General features: G+C 40.2%; 1 protein-coding gene and 1 pseudogene across 1 annotated transcript in view; one reads left to right on the top strand and one right to left on the bottom strand.

Annotated features, from left to right (window-relative positions):
• GREB1L (GREB1 like retinoic acid receptor coactivator) overlaps positions 1–17,266 on the bottom strand; it is a 165,362-nt gene that overhangs the window by 116,395 nt on the left and 31,701 nt on the right. The window contains exon 4 of the mRNA XM_043979628.1: positions 5,387–5,563. Within this exon, the coding sequence (XP_043835563.1) occupies positions 5,387–5,563 (177 nt within the window). The remainder of the gene's footprint in view (positions 1–5,386; positions 5,564–17,266) is intronic.
• LOC122737161 lies at positions 7,620–9,506 on the top strand (annotated as a pseudogene).

Here is a 17,266-nt window from a genome sequence, read left to right as displayed (position 1 = left end):
TACTGTATCAGAAGTACAGAGTGCATCAAAATTGTGAGAGAGGCAGCCTCCAAATACAGTTCCGACTTACATATGTATGTAAAGTCAACAAGCATTCATTCGTGTGTGTGTGTGTGTGTGTGTGTTTGTTTTTGGCGGGACAATGGGGGTTAAGTGACTTGCCCGGGGTCACACAGCTAGTAAGTGTCAAGTGTCTGAGGCTGGATTTGAACTCAGGTCCTCCTGAATCCAGGGCCAGTGCTTTATCCACTGTGCCACCTAGCTGTCCCCTATACTTCTATAGTTTAAAGGCTACAGAGCACAGGCTCTCATTAGCATGGGGATTCCCAACCCTGGCTAGTGTAGGACATGCCCAAACCATGCCTTCTTTTAGGCTGTGCATTTCTTATCCTTCCATCAATCCCAATGGAAGATCTACCCAATGTGCAGGAGGTCTTACTCTAGGTGAGGGACTCCTAACTTTGTTGTCATGCCCCCACTTGGCAACCTGGTGAAGCCTAGGGACCCCTTCTCAGAATGTTTTTAGATGCATAAAATAAAATGCACAGGATTACAAGGGGATCCAATGATATAGAAAATCATCTGTTCTAGGTCACATCAGAGATATGTACTGGTACCATATATGGCTGCTACCCAACCAGTCCACTTCCTTTTTCCAAGCATACACATTTCTGAGAATGTCTTTTATGCTACTTTTCATACACGAATCATGACCAGTAACATGCGGCAGCTTCTTTACACCCACTATGCATTTTTCCATTTCCCTTTGGATGATCTGCAATCCTGATCCCTCTGAGATCATAGTGTTCCATGATTTGTAGCTATGTAACATCACTGGAAAAAAACTGGTGTTAAAAAGATAGAGTTTTGTAGCAAGGAATGGCTTAGGATCATTGAAAGAGTTGTGAAATTTCCCAAATGATATTCAACCTGATTTCTTCCTCTAATTCAATTCTAGGCCTCGTTCATTATCCTTCTGAAATGACTAGTCAATAATCAATTGTCAATAAACTTTCATTAAGCATCTATTATATGTCAGGCACAGTGCTAAGCAATGGGGATTCGAATAGGAAGGAAAGATATGTTCCCTGCCCTCAAGGAACTTACTCTCTAATGGGGGAAGGCAATACACAAAAAGAAGCAGAAAAGGAGCCCCCCACCCAACCCTCCCCAGGATACTTGGCCTGAGGGAGGGAAGAACTTGTAGAGCAGAAACCAAATGGGGAAGCTGATAGATAATGAAAGAGCTAGCTAGAAAGTTCTGAGCACTATCTAAAAGATGGCTTTGGGAGGAGTTTATTGCTCCTCCCTCCATCCCTCCAATTAGAGGGGAAACTGAGAGTGCAGAGCAGTTCTAGAGTATAAAGACTAATCAATTTCCATAATAATGAGATTTCCGGTGATGAGGTAATTATCCAAGATACATAATCTGGGAAACAAGTATTCTTTAGTTACTTTATTTTTTCCAGGTGTGGATTGTTAAACCAACGTTTTTTGTGAATGGTTGTAAATACAATTGAGAAGGCATATGCAATCAACAAAATGGCAGACACAAACCAGAGTATCTGGAAAAACCTATGACCTCTACTGAATCTTTTCTTCCCATTTGAACACTGTTTAAGACATTTTGGTGAGCATATTTGCCTCTTTTATTTAGTGCTCGAAACTTAAACTTGGAGGATTGTTGAATAGAGCTCACTATTGTTATATAATATTTCATTATCTTAAAATAGACATGGGACAATAACCATAATGAGATTTGGATTTCTCCACAAGTTCCCCTCAACTGATAGGCTATACAAAATTGTCTAGGAAAACCAGCTTGTTCCCTTTTCTCATATTTTCATCATGTCTATCTTCTAGAGGCGTAGAAACCATTCTCATAAGGATTTTAGGTAGATGAGGTAGATGTCTGTTTGTTCACCTTCTTTGGTGATATGATTTGTAATCTTTTCCATTTAAAAAAAAATCCTTCCCTCTTTGAGATATGTTGAAAACTGTTTGCTGAGAGTCTTTAAAATTATATCATTCCCTGCTTGGATTTCTCCTGTATTATCTAGTTCAGCGCATCTTCCCAATTTCATCTTATTTCTATATCCTTGTTTAGGATATTCAGTATTGGAGTACAAATAGATTTCCAGTGTCATGGATGATAAGAACAGATCACTATGGGTAAATATGTTCCATTTTGTGCTTATTCTCACAGTTTCATCTATAAATACTCTCAGAATGATCTGCCTTAGTTAGGTCTTGCACAATTTTATGCAGGGGGTGTTTTCCCCTCCACTGTTTTTGACTATATTGTGAAATGACATATTAATCATGATTTTTCATCTTTTCTCCATAATATAATTTATCAAATGAGCTTGTGCTTTTAAACCAGTGTTCAGTTTGGTAGCCAGGCTTCTTTGTTTAACAGAAGTCTTTTAGATTTCTTTTTCTGTCCCCCACCCCCACCCCAACGCACCTCCCACCCCCAACAAACTGAATCTCTTGAAGAAATTAAATAATAAAAATTTAACTTTATCTACTTCACATTTTTTTTCAGAGTAAATGGATCATTTAAATAGATTAGGCTGGAGCTGTAATAACTGTATAGGGGATAGAGTTGGACTTTGACCTCTGACAGATACTTATTACTTGTGTAACCTTGGGAAATTCACTTAATCTCTCCCAGATTCAGTTTTGTATAATGGGATATTTTATGTAGGCAGGGGCAGTCAAGAGGAGCACCAGGATAGAGCACCAGGCCTGGAGTCAGGAAGATCTCTGTTCAAATTTGGCCTCAGATACTTACTAGCTACGTGACCCTGTGATACTGGGCAAGTCACTCTTTGCCTCAGTTTCCTCATCTGTAAAATGATCTGAAGAAGAAAACGACAAACCACTCCAGTATCTTTGTTGAGAAAACCTCAAACAAGGGGCAGCTTGGTGGCACCAGCCCTGGATTCAGGAGGACCAGAGTTCAAATCTAGCCTTGGATAATTCACACTTACTAGCTGTGTGACCCTGGGCAAGTCACTTAACCCTCACTGCCCCAACCAAAAAAAAAAATGTAATTAAGAAAACCTCAAACGGGGTCACAAAGAGTCAGACATGACTAAAACAACTGAACAACAACAACAACAAACATACAGGCAGTGGTGTACAGGAGTCCAGGCCAGAGCCAATTGTTAAATTTTCAGTGTGTGCATTGAAATGTGTGCGCTGGAATCAGCAATGCTGCAAATCAGAACTTGATTTACTATTTTATTAATTGTCTAGACTTAAGAAAGTGATTGGAAAAAATGTGAATAAAGTAGCTATAGCCTAATAGTGTATCCTGCTATGCTTTGACCCTAAGCTGGTTGTTAAGTATTTATGAGCATACCCCTATATATAGGTCTTTTATATGAGTCCTCCTGATCCTCCCAGTAGCTAATGCATTTCCAAATCACTGTATTTTATGTACTTTTTACATTTATTTACATGTGTATGTATTATTTTTTCCAATGGAATGTAAGCTTCTTGAAGGCAAGGGTCTATTTATTTTTTCTCTGAGTCTCCAGTCCCTTGCATGTGGTACACAATAAGTGCTTAATAAATGAAGAATTTTCAATGAAATCATGAATATAAAGTTCTTTGAAGACCTTAAAGTGCTGGATACACATTTGTGTGTATAGAAAGGTCAGCTACTATTATCTCTTTTCTTCTCATTGTCATTGAAATTATCTTTGCTCTAATTGAAGATGACTACATACAAACAGCTGTTATGTCATTTATTAAGGGCACACTAATATATGTGTGTATGTATATATATGCATGGGGGTATACATATACATATATACACACATACACCCACACACATACATATAACCACACATATATATGTGCTTGCAAGGTACTATAGATACAAAGCCAAAGATCGAACAATCTCTGTCTTCTAGAAGAGTTTATATTCACTTTGGGGTGAACTCTGGTAATTAGGAAGGAATCATTAGGAAGATTATTTTGGCATCCATATAGAATATGGCCTGCAGAAGGGAGAGAGATAGGAGGCGGTGAAAAGATTATTACAAAAGTCCAGGTAAGACTAAGGAGGACATAAGCTAAGATCTTGATTTTGTGAGTGGAAAGAGGTTAAATATGTGAGAGATAATGACAAAGATAACAATTATAACAATAATGATTAATTCTGGTTTTACCTTCTTTGACCCTTCTATGATAGATTGTAAGTAGAACACTTTTACATATTCAGAATCAATATGGCGGAAGAACCCTTAAAGAGTCTTCTAGTCCATTTGCCAGCCTTTGGGGAAGACTAGTCTTTAAACTGTTCCAATTATATGGGACTATGTTATTTTTAAAGTCCTCCAGAGAAGTTCCACCATACAGAGAAACTATAAAAGTATGATTTTGAACTTACTCTTATAAGTAAGTCTGAAACTTATAAAAGTCTGATTAATCCAATCTCTTAATTCAGATAAATATTTTGAGAATGAAGGAAAGCTAAAAATGTTAAATGCTTCACCATTCTTATTTAACTTTTTTTCCTCTCAGATGAATTCCTCTTCAAATGGATAAATCGCATGTGAGGGACTACCATATGAGAGACAAGAGTGTGGTATGATCTAGCCAAATTACTGAGAAGGCTCCATGCACTTATACAGAACTCTGGTCATACACAATCACCTCACTCAGACAAATGTACATTACAACCTGTTATGAAGGGTAGAGAGCAAAAGTTTCCAAGAACTGGGCGTGGCAGAGAATATTTTGTTATCTAATGGCCTACATCTGCTGAGGGGAGGGACAAATGTTACTGTGGGTAAACATCTGGAACTAGGTTATCTCAGGTTATGTTCCAGTGCCTTTCCTCTTAATTCTTTTCTATTTGTCCTGTATAGAGCTTGCTTTGCACATATTTGTTTGAACGTTATCTCCTCATTAGATTGCAAATTCCCTGAGGGCAAGTATTGTCTTTTGCCTCTTTTTGTATCCCCAGCCAGTGCCTTGGCACTTCTAGGTGCTTAATAAAAGTTGACCGATTGATTGATGTGTATGTGTTATTGACTGTACTTTGTAAAAGATTGTTATACACCAAAAAAAGTTAGGCCCCTCAGCTCTGACTTTTATTCTAAGCACCTCTTGGTTGCTAGCATGTCCTGGGAATTCGAGAAGACCATGTGGCTGATCCTGAATACTTCCCCCCTTGTATCTTTTTGCTTTGTTTAATTAATCATACTCTGTTCATCTTTTTGTGACAACTTCACTAGTTTCCTCTTCCTCAGCTGGACCAATATGATCGGCAAACTCCACTCTTCTTTCTGTCACTGTAATTTTAAACAAACTTGGATTTGAAAAACTCGGTACTGGAGAGAAGCTCACAAGGGTTCCAGATACTCACCTAAAAGTGCATTTTTTCCATGATCATCTGGCAGGAATCTCTTGTCTACAGCACAAACTAAAATATGCTCAGGAAGATTTGGAGACTTGGCACCCACTAGCAGGAAACCTGCTGGGATCTCAATTTGTTCCATACACAGGGACACTAAACGTAAATCTTTTCCTGCTTGACAAAAACCTAAAAACAGCCCAAGAAAGGAAAAAAGAAAAACAGGATAAAAATTTCAGGAAGAATAGGGTTGATTTTTTTTTTCCCCTAAATAACCCTTCTGGTTACTGAAGGTCAAGAATCAATGCCCAGAGAGAAGAGGGTATGCCACTATTCAACACTAAAATACAGGCCTCCATATTGTAGGAAAACACAAGCCTGACAGCTCAATGGAAACACATCTGGTCAGCTTCAAGGCAAAGTTTATGACCTATATGACCTTCTTTGGACTACAGAGAAAGTTCTACCACCTATCATTCTTCCTGTGTTCACTCCTGCTGACATGTGGGATGCCTGATCCACCAGTGTGGCTCCTAATCACGCCTTGTCTGTCTGGTAAAACCTATGGAACTCTTCTGAGAGTCATGTTTCTAAATGCATACAATACATGACAGGATGACGAAAGAATCCATTATATCAAAATGCAATAATCAAATGATATGTGTTTTTAAAAACAGTTCACAGACCTGAGAGAGGGTTATTGAACCCTATTGCTTGATACCTCACTGAAAACATTGAATATTGAATCTTGCTAATTGAAGTCTTATTTCTTTTTGATGAATTAATCACCACTTTAAATATCTGCTACTGTTGTACTAGAGAATTCATGTATAAGATGATGTGGTCTACTTGCTAAAAGAAGATTATGTAATAATGTCTAAAAGAAGATTATGTAACAATGTCTAATATAATCAGCTATTTACATTCGTTTATTACTTATATGTCATTATACTCTGGGTATGGTTTGGAATTATTGTATATATCACTAATATGTTCTCAGTTATGCAGCATAGCACGCATTTTTACCATCATACTGTCTTTGGTGAAATTAATGAGATTTCGGAAGTATGGAAACTTATCATTTCAGAGACTAACTTGCTGTGAACTCTGATGCAGGCCCTGGAGAGAATATATATCATTATAAAGGAGAGACAGGTATACGTAAGTCCATGGTTTGCTTATGATGGTGACTATGTAGAGCACAATTACTAGGCACAGTCCAGTATTCATCCTCTCTCCCTCCTAATTTAACCTAATTTAACTGAACTTATTTATCTTTTTATCTCACTCAGTTGAACTCACCTGTGGCCTAGCACAATCACTGGCTGTCTCAGAACCATGAGATATGGTATGATAACCTTTCCATAACATTTTCAGGTGTCATGAACACATACTAAATTTGACTTTGATCCAGACACATGGTGGTAAAAAGTGTTACAGATTGCATAACTACCTCAACCCTTTATTAGAAGTCTAAGGATATAAAGGAGGGAATGTAACGGAATTTATTAATTTGATCATTGACAATGCTATGCTAAGGTTTAGTAAAAATACAGCAATTCAAACAGTTAAAGAAGAGAATCCAGCTTTCCAGACCAGAGTCCAGAATCCAGTTTTTCCAGACCAGAATCCAGTTTTCCAGACCAGAATCCAGTTTCCTCCTGATGACATCTTACCACTTCAAGAAGACAAGAGAACTCAGAGACTTTATATGTTTTGTTAGTTTTTTTACTATCTCCTTTCTGTTATAATATACACTATCTGTAACATGTACTCTCTGCAGAGGCTCTCCCTTTGCAAGACTAATGTCAAAGCGTCAGTTCATGAGGACAAAAAAAAAAATCGCCCCTCTGGACAAAACTTTCCTCTCTTCCTTTTCTACATTGTTGTTCACATATTATTAGTTAGCAATAGTTATTAGTGGCCTTGGGTTTTGGTGAGTTTTATACAGAATATAGATTAAGCCTAGACTTAAGACGATTTGTATTGTATTTCTACTTTCCTATCCTTCTAATCAACATCACCTTGTGACTACCATACAATAAAGGCTCTATCTAGAAAACCAGAAGCTTCTTCCATTTACTAGTCTGGGAGATAAATTAAGGGAAAGGTTAAGTAGGGGAGATTTATGATCTAATATCCAATTTTAATCTCACAGACCCCAAATCAAGAGCCCCCACACAATAAAATGACAATGCTGATTCCGGCGCCTCCACTCCGTTCCCTTCGGGTCTCCTTGTGTGCCATGGATGGCGTTGTCCCAGATATAACAGTTGGTACAAAGCGGGGATCTGACGAGCTTTTCTCTACTTGTGTTACTAACACCCTTTATCATGAGCAACAACTCTGCTTCTGCAGCTAATGGAAATGACAGCAAGAAATTCAAAGGTGATAACAGAAGCACAGGAGTCCCTTCCCATGTGAGAAAACTCCCAGGTGATGTCACAGAAGCTGAAGTTATTTCCCTGGGATTACCATTTGGCAAAGTCACCAATCTTCTAATGCCGAAAGGCAAAAACCAGGCTTTCCTTGAAATGAACACAGAAGAGGCATCAAACACCATGGTAAGTTACTATACCACAGTGACTCCTGTCCTCCGAAGTCAGCCTATCTACATTCAGTTCTCAAACCACAAAGAGCTCAAAACAGACAACTCTCCAAACCAAGCATGTGCCCAGGCAGCACTTCAAGCTGTAAACTCTGTTCAGTCAGGAAATTTGGCGCTCTCTGTTTCTGCTGCAGCAGCCGATTCAGGAATGGCAGTGGCTGGCCAGAGTCCAGTTTTGAGGATCATCATAGAAAATCTTTTCTACCCAGTTACTTTGGATGGACTTCATCAGATTTTCTCCAAGTTTGGCACAGTACCGAATATAATAACCTTCACCAAGAACAATCAGTTCCAGGCTCTGTTACAATATTCTGACCCCATGAGTGCCCAGCATGCTAAATTGTCTCTTGATGGGCAGAATATCTACAATGCCTGTTGTATACTGCGCATTGACTTCTCTAAACTCACCAGCCTCAATGTGAAATACAACAATGATAAAAGCAGAGACTATACCCGCCCAGATCTGCCCTCTGGTGACAGCCAGCCTTCTCTCGACCAGACTATGGCCGCAGCCTTTGGTGCACCTGGTATAATCTCTGCCTCTCCATACGCAGGAGCTGGTTTCCCTCCCACCTTTGCAATTCCTCAAGCTGCAGGACTCTCCATTCCAAATGTTCATGGAGCCCTGGCTCCTCTGGCTATTCCATCAGCTGCTGCTGCTGCTGCTGCAGCTGGACAAATCACCATTCCTGGCCTCACATGGGCAGGGAATTCTGTCTTGCTGGTTAGCAACTTGAACCCAGAGAGAGTTACACCCCAATGCCTCTTTATTCTTTTCGGCGTTTATGGAGATGTTCAGCGAGTGAAGATCTTATTCAATAAGAAAGAGAATGCCTTGGTTCAGATGACAGATGGAAACCAGGCCCAACTTGTCATGAGCCATCTAAATGGACAGAAACTTCATAGGAAGCCAATCAGAATCACTCTTTCTTTCTTTTTTTTTTTTTTTTGGCAGGGCCATGAGGGTAACTTTTTAAACCAATTCTTTTTTCTTTTTTTTTTTTGTGAGGCAATTGGGGTTAAGTGACTTGCTCAGGGTCACACAGCTAGTAAGTGTTAAGTGTCTGAGGTCAAATTTGAACTCAGGTACTCTTGACTCCAGGGCCGGTGCTCTATCCACTGCGCTATCTAGCTGCCCCCAGAATCACTCTTTCTAAGCACTAGACAGTTCAGCTTCCCCGAGAAGGACAAGAAGACTAAGGCTTGACTAAAGATTATGGGAACTCATCTCTCCACCGTTTCAAGAAACCAGGCTCCAAAAACTTTCAAAATATCTTCCCTCCATCTGCTACCCTGCACCTTTCTAATATACTGCCTTCTATATCTGAAGAAGACCTTAAGATGTTGTTCTCAAGTAATGGGGAAATGGTCAAAGGATTCAAGTTCTTCCAAAAGGACCGGAAGATGGCTCTGATCCAGATGAGCTCAGTGGAAGAGGCCATTCAGTTCCTTATTGACCTTCATAACCATGACCTTGGAGAAGACCACCACCTTCGTGTGTCCTTCTCAAAGTCTACCATTTAAAATTTGAGACGGCACCAGACAGAATGAACCTGACTGGGGTAGCTAGGTGGTGAAGTGAATAGAGCACCGGCCCTGGAGTCAGGAGTACCTGAGTTCAGATCCGGCCTCAGACGATTGACACTTACTAGCTGTGTGACCCTGAGCAAGTCACCTGACCCCAATTGCCTCACTTTAAAAAAAAAAAAAAAAGAATGAACCTGACTGACAAGAACCCCAGGGTTTCAGCCTGGTCTGTTAAAAGGCTGAGCACCTGGGATCACTTCCATCATTCCAGATTTTAAAAGCCACTTTAAAAGCAGCTGAAGTAACCTTAAAAAAGACCAGAGATTTTATTTTTTTAAGTGAATCAGTTTACCTGTTTTTAAAAAAATTAAATCTAATTCACATTGTTAACAACAACAACAACAAAATGACAATGCTGTGTCAGTCAATGAGCATTTATTTAGTGCTTAGGATGTGTCAGGCACTGCAAGGCCTGACCTCAAGGAGGTCTAATGGAGGAAACAACATGAAAACAACTATGTTTAAACTGGGGATCATCAATAGAAGTAAGGTACTAGTATTAAGAGGCATCACAGGAGCAGCTAGGTGGTGCAGTGGATAAAGCACCAGCCCTGGATTCAGGAGGACCCGAGTCCAAATCTGGCCTCAGACACTTGAAACTAGCCGTGTGACCCTGGGAAAGTCCCTTAACCCTCACTGCCCCGCCGCCCCCCAAAAGGGGGGGGGTCAGAAAGGCTTCTTGGGGACAATGAGATTTTAGCTGGGGCTTGAAGGAAGCCAGGAAAGTCGGGAGGTGGAGATGAGGAGGGAGAACCTTCCAGGCATGAGGGTCAGCCAGTGAAAATGTCCAGAGTCTGGAGGAGGCCACTGTCACTGGATGGTAGAGGATGTGGGGTCATTGTGGAGGACTTTAAATGCCAAGCAGACAAACCAAATCTCATACCCTTTAATGAAATCCTCAAAATCAATAGCTTACTCATCGCCTCTCTCCAAAAAAGGAGTAAAATGAGAGCAAGAAGATGAAATTTCTGAGTGTTTTTTCCAGGGTTAATGAATCAGAAACATTTTAGAGGAGATCTGAGTCAGATGGAGATAGCGGAGAAACCCCAGTCAACACCTAGGAACCCAAGATTATTAGTGGATGAAGATCACTTGAAGTGTAAGAAAAGGGCTTTCTTTCCAAGTGAAGTCCTAACATCTCTTTTTATAATTTTTAGATCAGTGTTTGTCCCTGTGTGTTATGGAGACCCTTGAAAGTGCTAGGGTGATTGTTGTTAGATTGAATGATAATTATTAAACCCTAGCTAGGTGGCATGAGGAGTGAATTCTATTATCTTTCTCTATGAAGTTTTCATGGATACTGTTGGGGCAAGAAGAAGGATTTCTCATCCAAGGTCTTATAAGTCATGCCCTCCAGAAGGGAATGCTAAGTAGTACAGTGAATAGAGTCAAGGAGACTTATCTTTCTGAGTTCAAATCGAGCCTCAGACACTTCCTAGCTGTGTGACCCTGGACAAGTCACTTAACTCTATTTGCCTCAGTTTCCCCATCTATACAGTGAGCTGAAGAAGGAAATGGCAAACCCCTCCAGGATCTTTGCCAAGAAAACCCCAAATGGGGTCAAGAAGAGCCCAGACATGAATGAACAATAACAGCAACAACGGAAAGTGCTTAATTAAACATAGAACTTTTTATTTGATCTAAATTGCAGGCACACTCCTGAAGAGTGGCTTTCTATTCAATGGACCAAATACAACTACAGTAATGGAGATGTCAAAGGGAAATAAAAAACACAATAATTGATCCTGTGGCTGCTTTTCCCAGAAAGCCAGTCCACCAGCAGTATCCAAGTCATCAAGACAACAAAAGCCACACTTCCACCATATTCTTTCTGGAGTTCACTCTCTCCTGGGATGCAAATGTTCAAGAATAGGGTTCTGTGGCTTGTCTCAAAAGACACCAGCAAAGGTAAGCTCACCTCACCATCCCAAAGTAATTTTGTTTATAATGCCTCTGGTGCATTGAAAATGTTGATATCACCACCTATAGCCATTTCAGCTGCTTCCTTCTGCCTGTGTGATTCTGTTGGGTTGCTCCAGGTTCCGTGCTACCAGTTATCATTCCAGTGATGCTTCTCTACCTCCCCTTCCCCAAGGGAAGACATCAGGGCTTCTCTGACTATCTCTGGAGAAATCTCCTAACCAATATGTGGGGCATAGGCATCCTCTGTCAATTCACCATGGTACACTCCTCTGTACTGTACTCCTTTCTGGCAATCACATCTAAGCGATCCTGTTCCACCTATTTCCTCTCAGGAATAGACCTGAACAAATATTGAATGCTCCTGTACTTTCTATGGGAAATTCAGTAAACATATTGGTTAGAGGTTTATAAGTATGTACATATGGGGGCAGCTAGATGGCGCAGTGGATAGAGCAACGGCCCTGGAGTCAGGAGTACCTGAGTTCAAATCCAGCCTTGGACACTTAACACTTACTAGCTGTGTGACCTTGGGCAAGTCACTTAACGCCAATTGCCTCACCAAAAAAAAAAAAAATTAGAAAAAAAATAAGTATGTACATACACAATTCCTGTTCAAGTCAGGCATTATAGGACTAGATTGTAAGAGGAGTGACGGTGGTGTATTCACTTGATAATGGTGAAGGGTACAAGGAGTGACATCCAAAGATTTGACCAACAATGTCTATACTTCATACATTTGTTGGGAGATTTCTCCATACAGAGCCGGTGAGGCTGTCATCATTTCCCCCACAGAGTAAAGAAATGGAGGAACACCATATATATATATATATATATATATAGAGAGAGAGAGAGAGAGAGAGAGAGAGAGAGAGCGCATGTATGTATATATGCATATACATACACACATATACATGTGTGTACACTGTACATGTGCATATGTATAGTTACACACACATATATAATATGTACATATACAGTTATAGTTATTTTCCTTCTGTATATATATATATATATATAGTTTTCCCCTAATCTATTATTCCCTTCCCTTCTTATATAGTTACATATGTACTTATATGCATATATAACTAACATTTATACATCACGTTAAGGTTTATAAGGTGCTTGACATGTGTCATCTCATGTGAACTTTACAATGACCCTGTAAGGCAGGTGGTATTATTATCCCCATTTACAGATGAGGAAACAAGTTGAGAAAGGTTGGCCAGTAAGAAGGATTTGAATTCAGGCTTCCTGATTCCAAGCCCAGTATTCAATCAACCTTGCCACTGAGCTGCCACATATATGTGAATATATGTGTGTACATTAACAAGCATATAATCACCACAGCCTTGCTTATGAATGTATATATGCACAATTTTATGTGTACACACACAAATACTACATATAAATGCATGTACACACATGCTACATTTAATATACACAGTTATGTCACAGAGGCAAACACAAGCACACACATATACATTAACAATTAGACAAATTATCCTAATCTGTGGCATTCCCAGCTCATAGGTTCACAAGATCAGTGATAGGCTAAAAATGCTGGAAACCAATCAATCAATCCATAAACAGTTATTAAGCACCTACTGTGTGCCAGGTACTGTGCAAATCACTGACGTGATAAAGAGAATGAAATAATCTATCAACCAAAGTCTGAGAGGGCCCATGTGCTGATACACTGTACCCCAGACTTAGTATTCTGGCTCTAATAATGGGGCTTTCTGCTCTTTGCTCATCCCCCTCTTGTTTTCCTTGTTCCCATACTTGCATCAACACTCACTGATTGGCTTGGATTTCCATTTGTAGGCCTTGTTCCTAATTTCTCAAGGTGGGCATTTGCTGCTCTTCCAGTCTACCCACCAGACAAACATGGAGAAAACCAGTAGACTACCCAAGAGTAAGTCTCTGAGCAATATTTTCAAGCAAATTTTGTCACGAGGAGAGACGGACCCAGCCTTGCTTTAACTACACTGTACAGCACTGTAGGGACCGCTTCATCTTTTGGTTAGCACAGTTCACGTATTTGTTGATCTGAAGATCACAGGTGTGAGAAAAAAATGGGTTTGGGGACACCTAGAGGCCCCACTCAAGGGGATTATATTAAGATTGATCGGATTGACTTTGCTGATTGACTCACTTGGAGTTTACTTAATTGGAACCACACCTACCTGAAGGCCTAGCCCTCAGAGGGTATGTTCTTTGAGCTCTGACCTCAGCACATTCTGCTCATGGACCACCCTCAGGTCCAGTGAACCAATGGATTTGGGTGATGCTGGCCAATTAGCTTGGAGCAGTGCATAGGGACTGCCTCTCGTCCAGACTGCAGGAAGCTTCAGCTCACAGAGGCATAGGGACCACTTTTTTGGCCAGAGACTAGTAGGTGCCAGCGCCTTTTTCTCTCTCTTCCTCTATCTTAGCTAGGCTTTCCTAACTTTCTGAGCCATGTGCTATCTCTCTTTACTAATATCTAATATACTTTAATAAATGCTTAATGCCCCCAAACTGGTGCTAAAGCTTCTAATTTATAAATAGCAATATATTAGAAACCCTAGCTAATTTTCCCCAAACTTGGGACAGAAATAAGGTGACCACACATAATTTTAAACACCACACAGGAGTTAGAGCCACAACAACCTTAGAGGTCATCCTGTTCAACTTCTCATCCCTCATTTTACAGATGAGGGAACTGAGGTCAGGAGGGGCCTAATGATTTGCCCAAAGTCACCAAATAAAAATGCATACTTAATTTTTGTGAGGTAGAAAGGGAAGTAGAGAGGACCGATTTCCCTTAAACAGTGGCAAGCTGCTTGGAGAATCAAGCATTAAGTATTAGAAAAAGTCCTGAAACTTTAAGTGAGCATAGTAACCTAGTAGAAAGCCCTTGCACTGAGCATCTACAGCACTGGTTCAGTGGTTACCCAGATGCATGTGTTTTTACACACAAAAAAGAGCAACTGGGATTTGGGTGTTGAGTAAGGGCACTTCAACTGCTTACTTTTGGATCAGAAAAGCTTTGTTCATTCCACCCCCCTCCCCCAATACAAAATCCTTGTCTTTAGAAGATGATGGATACTTTGGATAGGAACCTACTGTCCTTAGAAAGCATGGCTCTCCTTCCTCATATCTAGGTCCCCAAGGCAACCAAGTTATGCTTCTCTACCATACAGTTACCTCCATCTCTCCCTCATTCCTAGCACAACTCTAGAACAAAGGGTTGTACAACTAGTCTCAAAACACACCAGTCAAAAGTAAGGCTATCTGGGCAACTAGGTGGTAAAGTAGATAGAGTTCCAGGCCTATCGTCAGTAAGATCTAAGTTCAGGTCTGGCCTCAGATACTTACTAGCTATGTGATCCTGGGCAGGCAAGTCACTTAAGCCCTGTTTGCCTCAGTTTCTTCATCTGAAAAAGGGGAATAATAACAGCACCTGCATCCTAGAGTTGCTGTGAGGATCCAATTAAGTAATAATTGTAAAGTACTTAGCATAGTGCCTGGCCCATAGTAATAAGCACTATGGAAATATTGACTATTACTATTATTAAGTAATTTTAGAATGCAGCAGAAATGTTAGTGCAAGAACCAGCAAATTATTATCAGCTGTTCCCTTTTACTTTTTCAGGTTAGAAAAATGCGGTCACCATACCTATATATTTCTCTGAATCTTAAACTCCCAGCAGACAACTTGGTCCGAGAAAAAAGCAGGAGAAAATGTAGAATGCGCTTCAGAGTCAAGGATGGCTGTGAAGTTAATAGAAAGGCCTGGACTAGACCTTGGAGTTGTGGCAGAAAGTAAGATTCCCAGAGGTCAAGGATATTTAGACAATCTTATGGCACGATTTTGCTTTCTTAAAATCTGAATTCAACTTTTCGTTTTGGGGATTTGCTTCCACACATGTGTATGCAGGATGTGACAAAGCTCACTCAAGGAAAATCGAGCTATAAAAGCAGGATGTTGTGGTCATTGTTTTTAGGGGGGTTTTTTTTGTTTGTTTTTAGTGAGGCAATTGGGGTTAAGTGACTTGCCTAGGGTCACACAGCTAGTAAGTATTAAGTGTCTGAGGCCGGATTTGAACTCAGGTACTCCTGACTCCAGGGCCAGTGCTCTATCCACTGTGCAATCTAGCTGCCCCGTCATTGTTTTTAAATGAAAGGGGTATGTTTCATAGGGCAGGAAAGATGAAAATGTTAGTCATCAGTCAAAATCTCAATGGCAGAAATAGGCGGACTTCTTAGATGTTTGTCCCCTGTGTGCTTTTCTTCGCTAAGCCTCTAAAGAGCAAACATCAAATGCTCAATTAAAAACCCAAATCTCGATACTTAAAAAAAAAATTCGATTTACTGCAAAAGCAGCAGCAACTCAGATATACATCTGAAATGATCCCCGAATGAGAGCCTGTTTAAGGAGGTTCACAAAAGGCTCACTCTCCTGGTGAGAGGGCCCTAAGGAAGCAATCTCAGCTTAGAATATTTGCTGTATACACATGATGTAAGAAGACCAACACCTGCACACACAGATAACAGTTTCTTTAGTTAGCTTTGCTAACAAAATACTTTTGTGGGAACAACACCGAAAATCAGAAAGCAGCAGGAAACAAAACACTACTATGTATAAAACAGACCAGGAGAAATCTGAATTTCTCCAAAAAAAAAAAAAGTTCTGTGTCAAAAGTAAAAGGAGGGGATAATAAAAAAGCTGCTAAGACCCTTCATCTGCATTTCTATGGGAAAACAATCAAGGATTTCACTTCACAGGGATGGATTTGCATCCTCCAATTATCTCCAACTGGGAGCTTACGGAGTGAGCTAAAAGCAGGGAGGGGAAAGTTTACTAAAACAGCTCTAAACACAAACAAAAGTAATCAAAGCCAGTATTCGAAGTCAAAGATTTTCCTTCCCTCCCCACTGAAGGTATATAATCAATAGCCTCACAGTGGGGAACAAACCTGCAGTGGACCTGGAAATTTACATAAGATATCAGCAGCATAAATTTACATCTGAATAGCAGTTTCTTAGCAACTCATCAGGTGTTAAGTACCTGTTTACCTAATTGCCTCCAAAAATAGTCTTTATGCCCTAGGTAAATAGAGGGTTTTGGTAAAACTGAGGTGCTTCTTGATCACTACTAGTCATTTTTTAAACTATCAGAATGACAGTATATGTAACATTTCTCTCAGAATAGGCCCTTCTGGAATAATTAAAGGAAATTAGCAATCTGGCAATGAAGACAGTCTACCCTGGGCAAGCCTCAAAAATGTCTCAGTTAAAAGATACAGAATTCCCTTGTGAAAAAGTTTAAACCAGCAAACCTGGGGAATGGGGGTGGTGGGGGTGAGAGGGTGGGGAAAACCCTACACAAAGGGGGTTCATGCTTCCCAGTGTGCCTGCAGGCATCTAAGTTGAAGACCAAGGTTTAAGGTAGCTCTCAATTTGGATTCTGTGCTTGGCTTTATTCTCAGGAAAGCATTTTGCCTCCCACTTTCTCACTTTCCTTATCAGTTAAGTAACTGTTATTACCCTTCCTTCTAGTTTCCCTGGCTAACTTCAAGGTAGGGGATATGATTCAAATGCCTTTTAATCTACCCTATTTTTATTCTCTACTGAGCCCTGAGCAGCTTGCCACACCAATTTATTTATTTATTTATTTTTTGCGGGGCAATGGGGGTTAAGTGACTTGCCAGGGTCACACAGCTAGTAAGTGTCAAGGTGTCTTGAGGCAGTATTTGAACTCAGGTCCTCCTGAATCCAGGGCCGGTGCT

Source organism: Dromiciops gliroides, chromosome 1 (genome assembly GCF_019393635.1).
Source record: "Dromiciops gliroides isolate mDroGli1 chromosome 1, mDroGli1.pri, whole genome shotgun sequence".
NCBI lineage: Eukaryota > Metazoa > Chordata > Mammalia > Microbiotheria > Microbiotheriidae > Dromiciops > Dromiciops gliroides.
This window is presented reverse-complemented; position numbering and strand designations above follow the sequence as displayed.